At 39.6% G+C, this 18,004-nt stretch overlaps 1 protein-coding gene across 5 annotated transcripts in view; it reads right to left on the bottom strand.

Moving 5' to 3' along the window:
* Positions 1-7,843: 7,843 nt before the first annotated feature.
* Positions 7,844-18,004, bottom strand: part of NDFIP2 (Nedd4 family interacting protein 2) — a 65,956-nt gene continuing 55,795 nt past the window's right edge. For 3 of the 5 annotated variants that reach the window (XM_073347428.1, XM_073347451.1, XM_073347460.1), the window contains 3 exons: positions 17,153-17,219; positions 11,779-11,884; positions 7,844-9,725 (listed from right to left, as the gene is read on the bottom strand). In XM_073347428.1, coding sequence (XP_073203529.1) covers positions 11,781-11,884; positions 17,153-17,219 — 171 coding nt within the window. In that variant the 3' untranslated portion in view covers positions 7,844-9,725; positions 11,779-11,780. Of the gene's footprint in view, positions 9,772-10,674; positions 10,874-11,778; positions 11,885-17,152; positions 17,220-18,004 lie in introns of all 5 variants that reach the window. The other 2 variants (XR_012159337.1, XM_073347439.1) reach the window with 2 other exon arrangements.

Below are 18,004 nucleotides of genomic sequence, written 5' to 3'. Positions count from 1 at the left end.
GCAAGTGGACAGAAGGAGCGCCATGTGATCCCTCACCTGCAATCGGCAGGTGTCCTTGACAAGCCAATTGTCCAGATAGGGAAATATCTGGATCCCCCGGCTGCCGTCTGAGGTAGGCCACTAGTACCAACCTGCATTTTATAAACACCCTGGGGGCAGTGGACAGACCAAATAGGAGGATCGTGAATTGGTAATGATTCTGTCCCACCATGAAATTGAGGACATGCCTGTGCCCCTCGAATATGTGTATGTGGAAGTACGCATCCTGTAGATAGAGGGCAGTATACCAGTCCCTGAGATCCAGGGAGGGGATGATGGAAGCCAGGGAGACCATGTGGAACTTGAGATTCACCATGTACTGGTTCAGATCTCTGAGGTCTAGGATGGGCCTGAGCCCCCCTTTAGCCTTTGGGATAAGGAAATAACAGGAGTAATACCCCTTGCCCATAAACTCCTCGGGCACCACCTCTATCGCTCCTAGACCTAGGAGCCGCCCCATCTCCTGCTTGAGCAGAGCTTAGTGCGCAGGGTCCCCCAAGGGGGATGGGGGCAGGGGGTGGTTGGGCGTTGAGGAAGTAAACTGGCGGGTGCAACTCTGGGAGATAGTGTTGAGGACCCATTGGTTGGAGGTTAGCCGCGACCATTCCGGGAGGAAAGCACACCACCAGTTGGAGAAGGGAAGCTTTATTGGGGGGTGGATCCCTGATGAGGACTGGTGGGGTGCCCCCGAGCGTCCCCGCCTGCTTGCCCTTGGAGGACCCAAGCTGGAAGGCAGGCTGAGATTGCCTTGGAGGGCATCTCTTATAGTCCCACTGCTTCTTATGGGCGACCTTGTACTTCAGAAGGGCAGCTGGGGCGGGAGTCTGCTGCGGCTTGAACTTAGGGTTTGCCGGAGCCAGGACATAGAGGCCCAGAGTCTAGAGGGTCGTGCAGGTCTTTCATGCCATGCAGCCTTGTATCTGTTTCTTCCGCAAACAGAGCTTTCCTGTCAAATGAGAGATCCTGCATGGAAGACTGCGCCTCGTTGGACAGCCTAGAGAGCAGGAGCCATGACGCCCGTCTCACGGACACCACAGAGGCCATGGATCATGCGGCTGTGTCTGCAGCATCTGAGGTTGCGCGCAGGGGCGCCTTTGCAGCCGCTGCCCCTTTCTCCACTAGCACCTTGAACTCCTTCCTATTGCGCTCCTGAAGGGAGTCCTCAAACTCGGGCAGGGACTGAATTCATACCGGCCCAAGAGGGCCTGATGGTTTGCCATTCGTAACTGGAAGCTTGAAGATGAATAAACTTTCCTTCCGAAAGAGTCCAGTCTCCGAGAGTCTTTGTTCTTTGGGGTCAAGGCTGGCTGATCCTGCCGTTCCCTGTAGTTGACCAACTCGACCACCAGGGACTTGGGCGCTGGGTGGGTATACAAGTACTCATGCCCCTTAGCGGGCACAAAGTACATGCGTTCTGCCTTTTTAAAGATGGGGACCAATGAGGCCGGTGTTTGCCACAGGGTATTTGAAAGCTTAGCCACCACTTCATGGAAAGACAAGGCCACCCGACCCGGTGCCGATGGGGACAACACGTTAAACAGGGAGTCTGAGGGCTCCTCCATCTCCCCTGCCTGGAAATGGAGGCTTGCTGTCACCCTCTTTAAGAGTTCTTGGTGGGCCCTGAAGTCCTCCTGCGGCCCCGCCCCCCCCTCCGTCCCGCAATCGCCTCCTCTGGGCGGGGTGAAGAGGCCGGTGCGGTGCTCTGGGTGTCAGCCAGCACTAGAGAGGCCACCTCCTGGTCGGACTCTGGGCACAGTGCTGAGGACACACGTCCCACCGCTTCCTTTCTCAGGGGTCTGGAGAGGGAGGCCGAGACTGCCTCCAAAACTTCGGCCACAGAGCGAGCTCCCACCGGGGCTGTGCCGCAGGCCACGGTGCCCACTGGTACCATTGGGCTGGCCACGACACTCGGTACCACTGCACCTGCTGTGACACCGGCGGGGCCAGCTGTTCGGGTTGACTATGAATGGAGACCAGGCTGGAGCAAGATCTGCTGCTGTCTCTGGACTGGGAGGAGCGGCGGTGCTGGTATCTAATGACGGCCAAGGGACAGCGATCTCGACATGGAGGACTGGTACCGGCAGTAACAGCTGCTCCGTGAATGGCCTCGATGGGCAGACCCGCAACGGCGAAACGCTGGCAATTGACCCCAGGGCTGCGATGTCTTGGAGGAGACTTGGAGCGGGAGTCCGAGTGGGAACTGCGTCGACGACCATGCCGTGATTGACTGTGGTACCCTCTCCGAGACTAGGACCAATGGCGACGCCCACCACAGTCCTGCCAATATTCACTCCTTTAGGACAAGCGGTGCCGTGAATCCCGGCCAGACAGAACCCAGCCAGTCTGGTCGGCGTTGAGGGTGATCCACCTGGACTCTGCCCCGAGCAATCCATCCTCACAGTGGCCACAAACCAGGCAATGGGAGCTGCGGGGATGGTGGTTGTGGGCACGGGCCGCACACAGAGACCCGCTGCCCCCCTCCTCCTAAGGAGTGCGCAGAGACATGCCAGCAGCAGCTGGCCGCAGCCACTCCCCCAACCATGGGGCCACGGCATGCAGGGAGCCTGCCTGAGCCCCTGCTGCACCAACAGCTGGGAGCCACCTGTGGTGAGCACCTCCTGGCCAGAGCCTGCACCTCACACCCCCTCCTGCACCCCAATCACCTGTCCCAGGTCAAACCCCCTCCTGCACCCAAAATTCCCTCCCAGACCCTGCATCCCCTCCATTAATATGGTAGAAATGTGTGGCCCGTAACGACTTGCCAAATTTCCCCCCTGCAAAAATTATTGCCCATCCCGGATGTCGATTATAAAATAAATCTGCACATTAAGCTTCTAAGAAAATTGCAGGAGACATTCTCAAATGCAGAGGTAAGTAATTTAAAGAAAAAAAACTTGGAAGACAAACTAGCTGCAGACTGATCCCACAGACATTGCCATCAGTAGTCTTACAATAGTTAAGCAGTGACTTCTTCCAATAGATGCCCCAGAAAGGCCTGCCAACTTAACTCTGCAACACCCAGACACCACTGATAGAAAAATGTAATACACCCTTCCGAATGTGGATTGTGAAGCTGCCAAGAACACTACAGTGGCTGCAGCAGCAGCTGACTGATACTACAGCAGACAGAAGGAAGAAGGAGAGCACATTTAACAAAGTGAGCAACTGGGAGATGCCAAATGAGTATTGCAGATGAATGTGTACATGTGCCAATTTGCTTTATAGCTGTGTTATTTTTAAACAGAACAAATTATGCCAGCAGCAGTCTGTATTTATGACCACATCTGGACATTTGCAAATCACAGTACGATACCAATCTACAAAACTACAAGCAAAAGGGACATCCGTCTGTAGTCATGTATAATGAGGAACCAAAGAGTAACTGCTCATTTGTTTAAGAGTCCCACCCAAGAGAGAGTTTTTTAGACCACAGAAAAAGAAAAAACGAACAACAAAGACAGGCAGATAGAAGAAGAGGTATAAGGTTGGGATAATCGGATCCCATTACATTATATTTGCTATATCCAACCAAAAATACTTTAAAATGTGTTCTTTAATCAGGCGTCCATTCTCATTTTAAATAAGAGATGGATATTAACTGGGGCTGTCAAGCCATTAAAAAATTATTCACAATTAATTACACTATTAAACAATACAAATACCATTTATTTAAGTACTTTTGGAGGTTTTCTACATTTTCAAATATATTGATTTCAATTACGAAGTGTACAGTGCTCACTTTATATTTATTTTTGATTACTAGTATTTGCACTGTAAAATATAAAATAGTATTTCAATTCAACTAATACAAGTACTGTAGTGCAATCTCTATCATGAAGGTTGCACTAATGTAGAATTATGTACAAAAACAGCACTCAAAAATAAAACTATATAAAATTTTAGAGCCTCCAAGTCCACTCAGTCCTACTTCTTGTTCAGCGAATCATTCAAACGAACATGTTTGCTTACATTTGCCGCTTGTTTACACACCAAAAGTGAGAACAGGCTTTCTCATGGCACTGTTGTAGCCGGCGTTGCAAGATACTTACATGCCAGATGCACTAAAGATTCATATGTCCCTTGATGCTTCAACCACCATTCCAGAGGATGAGTCCATGCTGATGACAGGTTCTGCTTGATAACAATCCAAAGCAGTATGGACTGACATGTTCATTTTCATTACCCGAGTCAGATGCCACCAGCAGAAGGTTGATTTTCTTTTTCGGTGGTTTGGATTTTATAGTTTCTGTATTGGAGTGCTGCTCTTTTAAGACCTCTGAAAGCATGCTCCACACCTCATCCCTCTCAGATTTTGGGAGGCACTTCAGATTCTTAAACCTTGGGTCCAATACTGTAGTTATCTTTAGAAATCTCCACCGGTACGCTCCTTGCGTTTTGTCAAATCTGTAGTGAAAGCGTTCTTAAAATGAAGATGTGCTGGCTCATCATCCAAGACTGCTATAACATGAAATATATGGCAAAATATATATAGTGTCATCAGCATGATATGTCCCCTGGAATGGTGACCGAAGCACAAAGGAGCATACGAATCTTTAGTGCATCTGGCACATAAATATCTTGCAACGCCAGCTACAACAGTGCCATGCAAATGCCTGGTCTCACTTTCTAGTGATGTAAATAAGAAGAGGATAGCATTATGTCCTGTAAATGTAAACAAACTTGTTTGTCTTAGCGATTGGCTGAACAAGAAGTAGAACTGAGTAGACTTGTAGGCTCTGAAGTTTTACATTGTTTTGTTTTTGAGTGCAGTTGTGAAACAAAATTCTACATTTGTAAGTTGCACTTTCATGGCAAAGAGTTTGCACTACAGTACTTGTATGCGGTGAATTGAAAAATACTATTTCTTTTGTTTACCATTTTTACAGTGCAAATATTTGTAATCAAAAATATACACTTTGATTTCAATTACAACACAGAATACAATGTATGAAAATATAGAAAAACATCCAAACTATTTAATAAATTTCAATTGGTATTCTATTGTTTAACTGTGTGATTAAAACTGTGATTCATTTTTTTGTGATTTTCTTTTGAGTTAATCGCGTAAGTTACCTGTGATTAATCACCAGCCCTAATATTAACTAACCACTGCTGCACAGCCTTTGCTATTTGTAAAAGTTTAAATCTCACTGGTAACTAGTTTGCTAGTCTAGAAAGAGGTTACAGAGCACAAGATACAGAAAAGGAGAAGAACATTGTCACGGTTTAATTGTTCTTCCTTGTGTGATATCAGAAGGCATGAGGTTGACCATGCAGTGGAAGCAAAGAAAAACCCACCCAAACCATAATTCTCAAGCCAGTAGTGACTTACATCTGTGAGTGACCACACAACACTGCATCAATTCTAGGAGGTGGAGAATGGCAACCACATGGTGGCTATATGTAAAATTTCCACTAATTCAAAAAAGTCACTGGTTTGAGAGAGCTCCCTTTATAAATAAGGATCTACACAAAGAATAAGCAATAGCAATAATGTTAGTAAAAACTATCAAACTGGTGGAAAAATGTTTAACTTCAACCACTATACTACTCCTACCCATGTACCATCACATAAATTATGTTTGAAAATCTCTACATAGATACAAGCCTGACATTGCTAGCTGACAACTGCTTTCTGTTGGTATTATAGAACTGAGATCCGTTAGACTAGTGTCAAGCCAGGAATAGATATATTAGTGTTTGAGTAATATATTTAAAAGGGTTTAACTTTCTATAGTGAAAAATACAAAAACATGCAACAAGAACTTCCTAGATTACGTTGTGGAGTAATATAGTCTGTTACACTTCAGGTCAAAAGAAACATCCAATAAATAATAAAAAAAAAACCACACAACAGGTTGTGGACCAGAGTTCAGTTGTGTGAAGGGTTACCCCCTTAAAAGCTCAGGCAAGATTTTCAGGAGTAGAATTAAGTTAAAATTAAGCTCCCAATACATATGTAGCCCCCTAAGTAAGTAGTCTGCTTTTCAACTGTACGAGACTAACTTTAACTACCCATATTTAGTATTAGCTTAAATATGTATTAAAACCAAATCAGCTAGAAATTGATAGAAAACAAAAAAACACCAATCCAGCCATTTACAAATATCAAAACAATGCAGCAAAATGGTTGACAGTCAGTAGGGTCTTTCTGCAGTTACATTATCAGAACACCTTAAGTATTATCCAAGATAGATATGCCATATGGCTAAAATGTTCCCCACTCCAAACTTCAGGGGTGGGGAAACTGTCTGAGTCAGTAGGGAAAGAAAACACTGGTGCACCTTTAAGGATTGCTCCCTTCCCCTTCCACTCCTTGTGGGAGCTCAGCTTCATTATGGGCATCTGGGGGTTCCTAATGAACTGGCTGCATGGAAGGGAACATCAGAAGCCGACTGACTCCTATACATCCAGGAGGGTGGGTTTTTTTGTTTTTATAAGCCCTTTCCCCTGCTTGGGGACCATTCTGCAGTCAGGAGCAATAGCTACCATCCTTCCCTCTTTGAGATTAGCTGTTTCGGGTCCTTACAATGGGCATCACACTAGTTGCTTTTGGCCTGGAAAGAATACTTCCCTCACTGCCTGATTGGCCTGCAGCAACCCAGGATCCAGTGGCTAGGGTCAGTCGTAAAGTTCATGTTCTTGCAAACTGGTAGATGTCCAGAACAAGTCTGGTTCCTCAATAAACCAGAACTGGATTAGAGGACAGCATGTCCAAAAGAATGTGGAGAATGGGGCTGGGGCTCCTAATGACTGGTACAACGAGGGTTCAACCCCTCTTCCCCCACTTCATTAACTTGTATACATGGGAAGGGCAGTACAGGGTCCCAGCAACAGTGGTGGGACCAGCTTAAATGGGTTGAGAAGGATGGGTGAAGGGAGCCCTCACCAGGTGGTACAAATTACAAAAGGATGACCTGCATCAGGCAAGTTATTGCCAGATTGTTTCCCAGATGCATTAATAAACTGTGGCCTAGCTGAACCACATTCCTGGTGTCTTGGACAAAGGAAACAGGCAAGAAGAAAGCTATAAATAGGGTTTGTGCAAGTTACTTAAAAATTTAATGTTTTTTCCTCAAACTTCAAAGCTCTATTCTGCATTCAAACAAAAACTGTTTACAGTCAACCTCGTATTAGTTTGTTTTCTAACTTTAAGGCAAAAAGCAAAGCTGGCCAAATTTCTCCAAACCATGGAGGCAGCTGCTCCTATCCAAGTTCACAGGAAATAGCAAGAAAAGTACACAGCATTTGACACATCTGGAAGAGATTGCATAGTCTTTGAAAATACTGTCCTAATTCCTTTCCTCCTGCTGATGATATTTCAGGCTACTAAAGTGCTACATCAACTACAGAGGATTAGATAACATGTAGGCTTTAGCTCTACCCATTCTTTTTGTCAGAACAAAGGAGAAATTTTTCAAGCTAGCCCGGAAAAAACAAACATCCTGATTCAGAAGAAAGAATATTGTGAAATGTACTGGCGTAAACAGAGAAATGAACTGGAAGGTTGATATTTAACTTGGGAAAATTGGTATTTACTGTACTAGGTGACCAAGGTAAATTTAAAAAGGAAATCAGCATTACATGCTTTTCATGTTTGTACTAAGTAGTGAAAAGAAATGTCAATATAGTAAGTTTTAAGTAATAAAGCATGGAATGAAGGGAAGTAGTAGTACAGGAGTCTGGGATTTGTACTCATTTAGCCAGAAATTTACATGTAATTACATGCTAACTGACATGCGTGAATACTGCAAATGGGTAATTCTCTAATGTAAGGTGCAAAATCCAAAAGCAAACATCATAATTAGCAAAACAAAATGTAATGTTTTATTTTCTCTCTCTCTCATAAGGACAATGAATGAAAAAAAAACAGATGAACTTCAAAGGGAAATGCAAATCAACTATTAAACAATGAATTTTATTTTATTTTTTCAAGAAAGGCTGGAAAGAGGAGTTTTCCCCTGAAGTGTTAGTCTATGATCATTTACCTTTCTGGTAGTTTTGAAAGATTAAGAATAATGAACAATGTGACCAGTTTACATATGCATTTTTTAAAACATTCAGTATAGATACAAAATATAGCACTAAGTTAAGACAACAAATCTCATTCTTTTAATGTTAGTATTAAAGCAAAGCTCCAATAAAAAAGAGAAAGAAAATAAATGTGTTTCAAAGATGCAAAATATATCGATTACTGGTTGCAACTGAGATTCCAGTTGTAGTAAAGAATTAAGAGGTCTATTCTCCCATTGTGTCAGAATCGTAAGTCTCAGACATTAGTGGGAGTTACGTATTTTTAAGAACAGGAGAATGCACCTTCTAGAGATGATATATTTTAAAGAGTAATACTGCTACTTTTAAGTAAATACAATCAAGAACCCATTTCCTATTTTTGCTAGTAGAGCCTTAAAAAAATAAAACACCCATGAAGAAAAAAATGTTATTTCCAAAGTGACAATAAAAATGTACTCATCAGCTTCATTCTTATGTAACACTGAAGTATTTATTCTAAACAAGCGTGGTAAGACAGCTACAAAAGCCCTTTTGAGAAATTTAAATAAAACAGATTGTGTTTATATAAACACAAACCTTCTTAATTAAGATGATCAGTGTTACAAACCAAGGAACTGATCTGCAATTGCACCTATGCAGAAGCCCAGGCCCAACTACATGGATCTAATTGCAGAATCAGGGCTCAATGGCCCAGTGCTTGCTTGTGAGAGTAGCGCCATCCCTTTTAATGGGACTTTCCATATGCGTATGGGTTTCCAGGATCAAGCCCAAATTAGTTATTCAAATCATACTGCAAAGAAACTAAATTGTTCCGATGGACATTTAAAAGCTTTTGCTCTCTTTTAGAATTATATCTAAAATAAAATTATACTTTAACATCCAAATTAGCCAAAAAATAGTGTGTATATATATACTGTCCATATGAAGAGTAAACATAATTTACAGTGAATGAGAAAATACTGTGGTTACAAATATATTTTGACATAATTCCTAAGAAGCAATCTAAACAGTAATCTATGCATAGTTATTTACACAGGAGCTAGCTGGAAGGGATATTTCATTTTTAAATCAATACATATTTTGGTCAGAGAGTTTGATAAAAGCTGATCAATACAGGTTTATAATAATCAGGAGCTGCAGGTTTTAGTAAAAACTTTATAACAAAAATGTTGTATGTTGCGCAATCATTCGATGAACCTAAATGACATAAAAAACTAACTATAACCTGACCTGGTTAATCTGAATCATTTAGTATATCCCATTTTTACTATTAATTTAACTTCAGATCAACAAGACAGTGGTACATACATGCTGAGACAAACCACCATTTAAATCTTTCACAAACAACAAGCACAGATTAACCAATCTGACTGTACTTAATCTCTATCATCAGACTGTATGTATGGTTTGTTCTCAGTTCAATCCTATCCTCTAGTTAGCACATATGCAAATGTGCAAAAACAAAAAGGCAATACTTAATATAAATATTTACTAGAATGAACAGAACTGGCACTTAAGCAAAAACCACCCTGTCATTCGTTTTAGAAGCTGTATCTTTTCTTCACAAATTTGTCTTCTGTTTTTAGTAGTCTTCTATCCTATTTACTTGGAGGGTTACCGATCATCTGGAAATTTCACATTGGTAAAGGAAAGGAATGTCTGGTTGATGCAGTCTGGAGATAAAGAAAGAATCATACTTCAGTTCTTCAGACTGATTACCTGTAAGCAACACTGATAACTGAGTTAAGATTTACAGCTGGGGGGAGGAAGGGGAAAAAAAAAAAAAGTAGCTACTCCCCAAATCAGGATAACAGGATAACAGAAAGTGACAGGATTAAAAAAACAACCCTTAACTTTCAAAAATATTCTATAGTTTTTCTCTTGAACGATTTGTATGTTTCATGATATTTTAGAGCTGCTAACATTGACAAGTAAGTAACTTTCTGTTCAGTGCATTTATTCCTTGTATTAAATGAATAAAATTCATTCATTTATGCTTGTTGGCATTTGCTTTGACTGTATTATTTCAATTTAATACTTAAAACCTTTGGAACAAATATTAAGTCTCTTCAAGAGCTGGAGAGCTTTTTTTCCCCATAGCCCTCACTGTGATGAGGTCAGAAGTCTGGGGACCTACCCAGCACCCACCGAAGTCAATGAGTTGACTTTAGTGGGTGCTGCATAAATCCCGAATCTTTGATCCTATACCAGATTTCCATCTCAGATGAAAGACTCACCGACCAAACCATCACAGATTCTCTTAGGTTTTCCTTAAAGCCACTGTGTTCAGATACAATGTATGCAGTTAATTTTTAGTACCCTGAATTTTAAAAGTTTTATGCCTGCACATGTATTTTATTCATCACCATAAATTATTTAGCAAAATAGATACTAGATGTTTTCATGCAGTGTTTACTATACTTTTCCTTACTATGTAGAGGCCACTGTACTGCTCAGAAAATGAAAGATGTTATTCCTATGAAAAGAATAAAATACTGCAGTGTGGAGACCACTAACTTAGTAATATATGGCATTTAAAAATCAGCCTAAAAGTTTACCTTACTGCACAGTTTTGACAAAATGGCACAAAGTAAACACACAGTACATTGCAATTTCGCTCACTTAGATTTATTTCTTGATCAAGATCTGTAAAGCATAGCATAAGTAATTATTTTCCATATTTTAAATGAGTAGGTGTCTAAGTGGATGTCACCATCTTAAATAAGAGACCCATCATTTCTAGACTAAGTGTCTCTGGTTTTTTCCCCCCAGACTTCCAATATTGTGTTGCTGGTTACTTCATACTGATCCTGAGGCCAATCTTGAAGAAAAAAAAAAAGTTAAGAAAATCATCTTTATGAAATTAAATATAGCTTCTAAATGAAATCAGATTAAGAACCAATACCAAACATTTCAAGTTGCTCATGAAATAAGGAAAATGCTACAACAGTTACTTGTGGACATGAAGATAGTGGTTAGTAACGCTAAAAGCAACCGAGTCTCCCTGTATTAAGTTATGTAGCAAAATCCAAAAGATCTACCTAATGGATAAAAAGTCTATAGAAGCAAAAAAGTGGACATGTGCCAAACAGATTAGTCAGATAGCTTAAGGTTATACAGAGCACACTGTTAGATACATCATAAAAATCGTGGCTCACAACTGGCTTAAAAGAGTCATGTACAGAGTCAATATATGTCTGGTTTCAGAGTAGCAGCTGTGTTAGTCTGTCTTTCTTATCTCTTCAGAGCAATATCAATCAAACTTAATATTCAGATCGCCAGTGAGGAAGCACTGATCTGACTGATCAGTTCACATTTGCTAATGACTATCCTGATTGGCTGCAGATTGATTATACAAGATGAACAATTTTCACCTTAATTTCTAAGTTGGTTTTAGATTTAGAATGCTAGTTTCAAAAGAACACAATATTTTTACTTTCAGAATGTAGCGTTATAAAAAGCATCATACTTCTAAAGTACCTTCAGAATGCATGGCACAACACAATTCTTTTTTTGGTGGCCAAGATCTGAAGTTCCTTAAAATAAATCTTGATTTCAGCTCCTCTGTGCTCAGCATTTACCTCTAGAACAGTGGTTCTCAACCTATTTACCATTATGGTCCACATGCAATACTACTGTACAGCTGTGTGCTGACTAGGCTGCAGGTTGAGAACCACTGCTCTAGAGACTTAAGTTTTAATATTAAATATTTACAAAATTGCTTACCTCTAATACAAGAAGAAAAATCTTGTTCTATGAGCAGCTGCCATGCTTTCAGACATGTTTCGGACTTTAAGGTAATTGACAAATCCTCGGAAGAACAGGAGGAGACCTGAAAATATTTAAAATAGATATCATGAGAAGTGCTAAGGTAGCCAGTCATATTAATAGGTTAGATTATTAGCTGTATTAAAATAATGGAAAAAGTCAGTATTATTTGTATAACCCTGATCTTCCACAAACCAACCATGAGTTGTGAGCCTTTAGTGTCTTGTCCCATTCATATCTATATAAATTTATGTATCTAGATATATAGTTCCAACATCAGGAAAGATTTTACAATTAACTTCAGGGTTTTAGGTTACTAAACAAACATACAAAACAATTTTTTTTGAAGTACAAAAGAATGTTTGCTATACAGTTTTACAACATTGCTCCGTTTCTTCCTTTTTTTAAAAAAAATATAGCTTCTAACTCAGAACAATAAAACTGCTGTTGTGTCAGAAGACCATCTGAATTCTAAAACATAACCAGAAATATATAGATGTAGGAGAATAAAGGTACTTCCAGACAAACAAATAAAATAAAAATAAAAGCGCTAGCAGGAAGATGATAAATGGCAGTAGATGACTGCTTGATGTTTGGACTGGTGAAGTTTTTTGGCTGGCTAAAAGAAGAGGCAGAGTATTGACTGATTAACACAAGATTTGTTGAGCATTAGTTGTAAATACATGCTTTTTTTTTGGTGTAAGTCACTTAGAAAGTAACACCACACTTTCTCTAAATTATTAGAGCTGAAAGATGAGGGAGTTACTTATAACAATAGGTACAAAAACTGGTCAAATGGAAGTTATTTTTCAAGTTTCAATGTATAATTAAATGAACTCACTTTCATATGATGTTGATGACAATTTAGCAATTCAATGACAGACTGGACTTTTTTTTTTTTTTTTTTTTTTAATAAAAAGACTATCAATGAGTATAAGGCTAGTAATATGGACTAGGGCAGAAAGTATAATGGGACTCAGGAAACCTTAGTTCTATTCCCAGCTCTGCTATTCCCCTGCTGGGTGACCTTGGGCAAGTCACTTTACCTCCCTGTGCTTCAATTTCCCCATCTGTAAGATGTGGATAACGATATAAAGGAGGTAAGTAAAACATTTTGAAATCTACTGATGAAAAGGGCTATTTAAGAGCTAGGTCGTATTAATTTATTATTAATTATTATTATTATTATTATAGTAAATAGGGAAAAAAGTAGTTGTAGAAGAATCGCACTTCACGATTTATGGTTTTATAATCTCTAACTTTTAGGCATTAAGAGGACACTAATACTCCATCTGCCTATTGTGAGGTATTTTGCACTTTCTTCCATGCTGCTGGCCATTGTCAGAGACAGTATAACGGACTAGATGGATTCTCGGTCTGATCGAGCACAGCAACTCCTATGTTTGAGATGATGGTGCCCCTTTAGGATTAGCAAGCTTCTTTTAGAATACTGAAAAATTAATTTCACCAGCCCATGTATGTGTTTCTCACTACTATAGCTAAGCTTACATAGGGCAAGTCTACACTATAAAATTAAGTCAGCCTAAATTACATCAACGTACTGCCACCGCAGTAATTCCATCGCTTTTACACATCCACACTATGCCTTGTGTTAGTGGTGCACATCCCCACCAGGAACGTTTGCACCAATTTAACTGCTGGCGTAGGGCATTGCCGGAGTGTTTCTGAAAGGGAGCAGTTGATGTAAGCAACACAGTGATTACAATGACATTGAGTTGACACAAACTACATCAATTTAAGCGCTATGTCTCTCGCAGAGGTGGAGTTATTAAGTTGGTGTCGTGGGAGAATTACATCAGTCGGAGCTACGTTTTAGTGTAGATGCTTACAGAGTTAGGTAGACGTAAGCTGCCTTACATCAACCTAACTCTGAAGTGTAGACCAGGTCATAATTAGAGCTGTATGCTCATCTGAGAACTGAATATTTTACAGTTGTCTTGAAGTTTATACTAGTGGATCCCAAACTTTCTTGTGTGTTAGTCAAAACCACTTCTTGCTATGGGAATGGCACACTTTCTCCCCTCCCCTGTATCCCAACAGGCTATGTCCCAATACAGTTACTGTAATTGCCCTGCTTTTGTTCATCCCCGCCCCCACACTATGCTGGCCAAGGACTTTTGTTTTCTTTTCACTGTGATTTCTTTCCTGTGTGTTTTTTCCCCTATTGAACTCTTTTTTGCTTTTTGTTGTGTAGAAATCACCCTGCTAAAAAACTAAACTCATTCACCCAGCCACCAATAAATGGTGCCAGGGGCTAGGGAAAGTTTTGCAGATTGTTGACTTTGAGAGTAGAGTTATGTGAATAACTTGTTGTTTGGTTCATTGGCAGTTCCAAAAACTTGTGGAAAAAAATTAATGTCAGATCAACCCAAAGCAAAATTTTCGTGAGTTTTCAGCAAATGGGGGAGTTTAGGGTCAAATTAAACATTTGTTTGACCTGAAATTAAATGTGTCATTTCTGGGCATTTTTAACCTTTTAAAACAAAAACAAAGGAAATTTGAAACAAAGGGCTAGATTCACAAGGGAACTTTGGTGCCATTCACAAGACTGAGTAGACAGAGATGCTCTCCACATGCCTAATAAACCAGTGGTCAGGGCACTCACCTAAGATGTGGGAGATCCAGATTCAAATTCCCATTCTAGAGCAGGGACTTGAAACCAGGTCTCCCACCTCCCAGGTGAGTGGTGGGTTTCTCTCCCCCATTGCAGCTGTTCTGCTTTGTATAAATTAAATATTCATTTGAGCAGGGACTGGAACATTGGTGTCTCCCCACCAATCCCTAAAGTGTGTGCTTTGTTAACTGGACTAAAAAAAAACCTCTCACTTACCCTTTCTGGTCCAATGAACATTTAATTTTTTCAAGTGAAACAATTCACCAAAATCAACATGAATTCATGAAATATTTCAGTTGACCTGGTTCGGCATTTTTTGATGAAAAAAGTTTTAGCCAAACCATTTCACCCAGCTCTACCTAAGAGCAAGTCATAGGTTTTTGTGACTAAGCTGAAAGCTGTGGGAATAGAGAAGTTTAGACTGCATTCTACTGCATGAACCTGCAACCATGCACACAAACTGCTTCCATGTCCAGGTGGCTTTCAAGGACCCACAAATGAAAGCTCTTTTTTGCATAGCATGTATATTGAGCAGCAGATCCAAGGTCAATCAACTTTCTGCATTTCTCCCAGATGGGAAACTTAGCCAGCAGTGCATTTTTTTATTTAAGAAACAAAGCACCTTTTTTTAAAATTAGTATTTTCTCCCCCCCCAGTGTGTTTACTTTGTGCATTTGACAGTACTTCACGAGCAGCCAGTCTGACTCTTTTGTGGGTAGTGCACCCCTCTCTTCAGGCTCTAAAAAAGGGAAGTAAGTATGCAGTAGGCATTTAACAATGAAAAAAAGAAAAGGGAGATGATGGGTGAGCCTGAACATGTTTGATGGTGCCACTCAAAGTATTGTCCAAAAGATCCTTCTGAACATAAGCAAGACAGCAGAAAAACTTTTAGTTGTTTTTCCTTTTTTAAAAGGATTTTTTTTAAAAAAGGACAGATCATGCCCTTTAAATGGTGTTCCAACCAGAAAGTTGTGGTTTTTTTAAAGTAGTAAAAAAAATAATAATTCTGTCCCTTCAAGCTCAGAGTATTTTTTTCCACGTTCTGTTAAGTCTCTACTTAGTTAAATTCTGACACTGTGATTTTTGTCACTGAAATACATAGCCCAAGATGTTAAAGACTGTAATTTTAAAATATTCACACATAAACAAACGTTTGGACTGACAAAGCGATCTTTAGAAAGTGAGAATGATAATTATTCAATACATCTAAATGCCAGGTAGTACCTTTCATCCCAAAAGGATTCCAAAAAATATTATAAAGTTTACAAATTAAGGTCAACATTTTCAAACTTGTGAGACTGAAGTTAAGCTTCTTAATTTGTATCTGGCATCTAAACAAAAGTGGCCCGATTTTTTTTTTTTTATTTTTATTTTTTTTGGAGGTCCTGAGTACCCACAAGATGTTACTGAAATTAATGGGAGCTGCAGGTGCACAGAACCTCTGAAAAGCACCCTCCTTTTATATAGGTGGGCAAAGAGGAGTTAAGAATCCTTACTTTAGGCATCCAAGTTTGAACATTTTGATTTAAAATTATTTTATATCTATGCAGGGAATCATTTCATCCACTCCTGAAACACAGTCACCCCTGGGATGAAACATGAAAGCTATTTAAAGGCCTGGTGCTACGAGGTTTTCAGCAATTGTGATTCCCATTGATTTCTGGCCCCAACAGTACACCGCAACAGAACAAAAGCAAGTTGAGGATAAAAAGTGAAGAATACCCCTCATATCTGACTGAAAACAAAAGGGGAAATGTTAGTGTGTTCCAAGGATCTTTAATGATCATAAACAGTCAATAACTGGGTTCTACATCTCGCCCAACAGCGTAAGGCCCCTAACATACTGTTGCCAGGTCCCTTACATCTCAGAGGAAAGACTGCCATCTACTGATCCAGCAACATCACATTTTAGTGCATTTCTCGAGTTAGAAAATGGCAGGAATTAAAATAAATTAATGGTATAGGCTGAACTCTCACATAAGGAAAAAGCTACAATGGTAGTATGTTTATACATCATAATTATTTAACTAAAGCAGAGACAAGAGGAGCAAAAATTAGAAATCTATGAAAACTTCTCAAAAGTTTAGCTTCATGCTCAAAGAAAAAAACAGATTGAAAGGAAGTACTGTGATCAAAAAGCATGACGCCTTTCCCCTTGACTGAGTGAGTAATGATTAATGTAATATGCATTTCAAAGGCAAAAAAGGATACTTTCATGACTCAAATAAAGACTGATTTTGAATAGTAGTATCTGTCATATCCATTAAAATCTTCTGAGAACTTTACATGTGTAACTTGTACGTATTCAGTCATTAGATATTGAAAATTAACACCTACAGCTAACATGTGTTTTTTAATTTAAGTTTATAGCTTTAATTGTATAACGCTACACTCTTAAGTCATTTTTGTTTATTTTTGTTTTAAAACACAAATTACAAATCACAGACATCTGCATAATTATAATATTTCCAGCATACAACTCTGAACTGAAGATTAATAAAGTAATCAGAAATTCACACAGGAATAGGATGGCAACCAAGACTTTGGAAATAAAGTACAAAAGATTTTTGATAGAGAAAAAACAAACATACAGCTTTCAAGTATTTATTGCAATGTTTTGATTTTTTTAAACATATACCCAACTCATCTTTAAGAAATTCTCCATCAAAATAAAATGCGTTTTGAATTATAACTCACCAAGTACAAGAAATATCCACCAAAGCCAGTACTGTCCATTGAAATATCCAGTAAAGTAGTCTGAGAACTAGAACAGACAAGGAATAACCAAAGTCACACACAATATAAATTACATTTAATATTTTAAATGCATCTAGAACAAAAGAAAAAAAAACAGTGAAACTAGCACATTTAAATATAAAATGTACTGGAGTAGATAAGCAAATACGTCTTTCGAGAAGCTGTAAAATATACAAATAGCTTCAGTGTTGTGTTTTTTAAACAAAGAATTTCCAAGCTCTCTTGTGAAAAAATATATTACTCATTTGAATCATCTGACATTTTCTATTATAATGAATTACTGTCAGCTCTTTTTCAACGTCTGCCATCCAAAACACACTGCAGCAGCCTGCTGCTTTAGATATTAAGACTAAAAGCCACATTAGTTTAATCTTATCAGACGGGGATGTTCTGCTGACCCTTCAAAAGAAGAGCTTTTGACCTTCTGTACACCCCCAACTGTTAATCGCTGCCAAGAATACCAGTCCCATGAAGACCCCCAACTCATTAAAAAGTCTTTTCATTTTCAAACTCGATGCTCCAGCATTCAGTTCCCAGCAGTGAACCGAACACAGCTAAATGAACCTTGAAGTGGCATTTCATCTGTTCCTGTTAGTGACCATGGTAGACAGACAGTCTTGTCCTCTCTGTGATGTGGGAATATGAACAGGCAGCTGGAGGGTAGGGTGCGATGGTATTGGAGACCGGAATCTTTTCCTTTACCAGACTGCATGCTTCACTGATAAAAAAGGCTAATCAAATGCCTCCAGAGCTCACTTCAGATCTCTTGCTACTCCTACACTTTCAACTCTT

The sequence above is a fragment of the Lepidochelys kempii genome, chromosome 1 (genome assembly GCF_965140265.1).
Source record: "Lepidochelys kempii isolate rLepKem1 chromosome 1, rLepKem1.hap2, whole genome shotgun sequence".
Taxonomy (NCBI): Eukaryota; Metazoa; Chordata; order Testudines; family Cheloniidae; genus Lepidochelys; species Lepidochelys kempii.
This window is presented reverse-complemented; position numbering and strand designations above follow the sequence as displayed.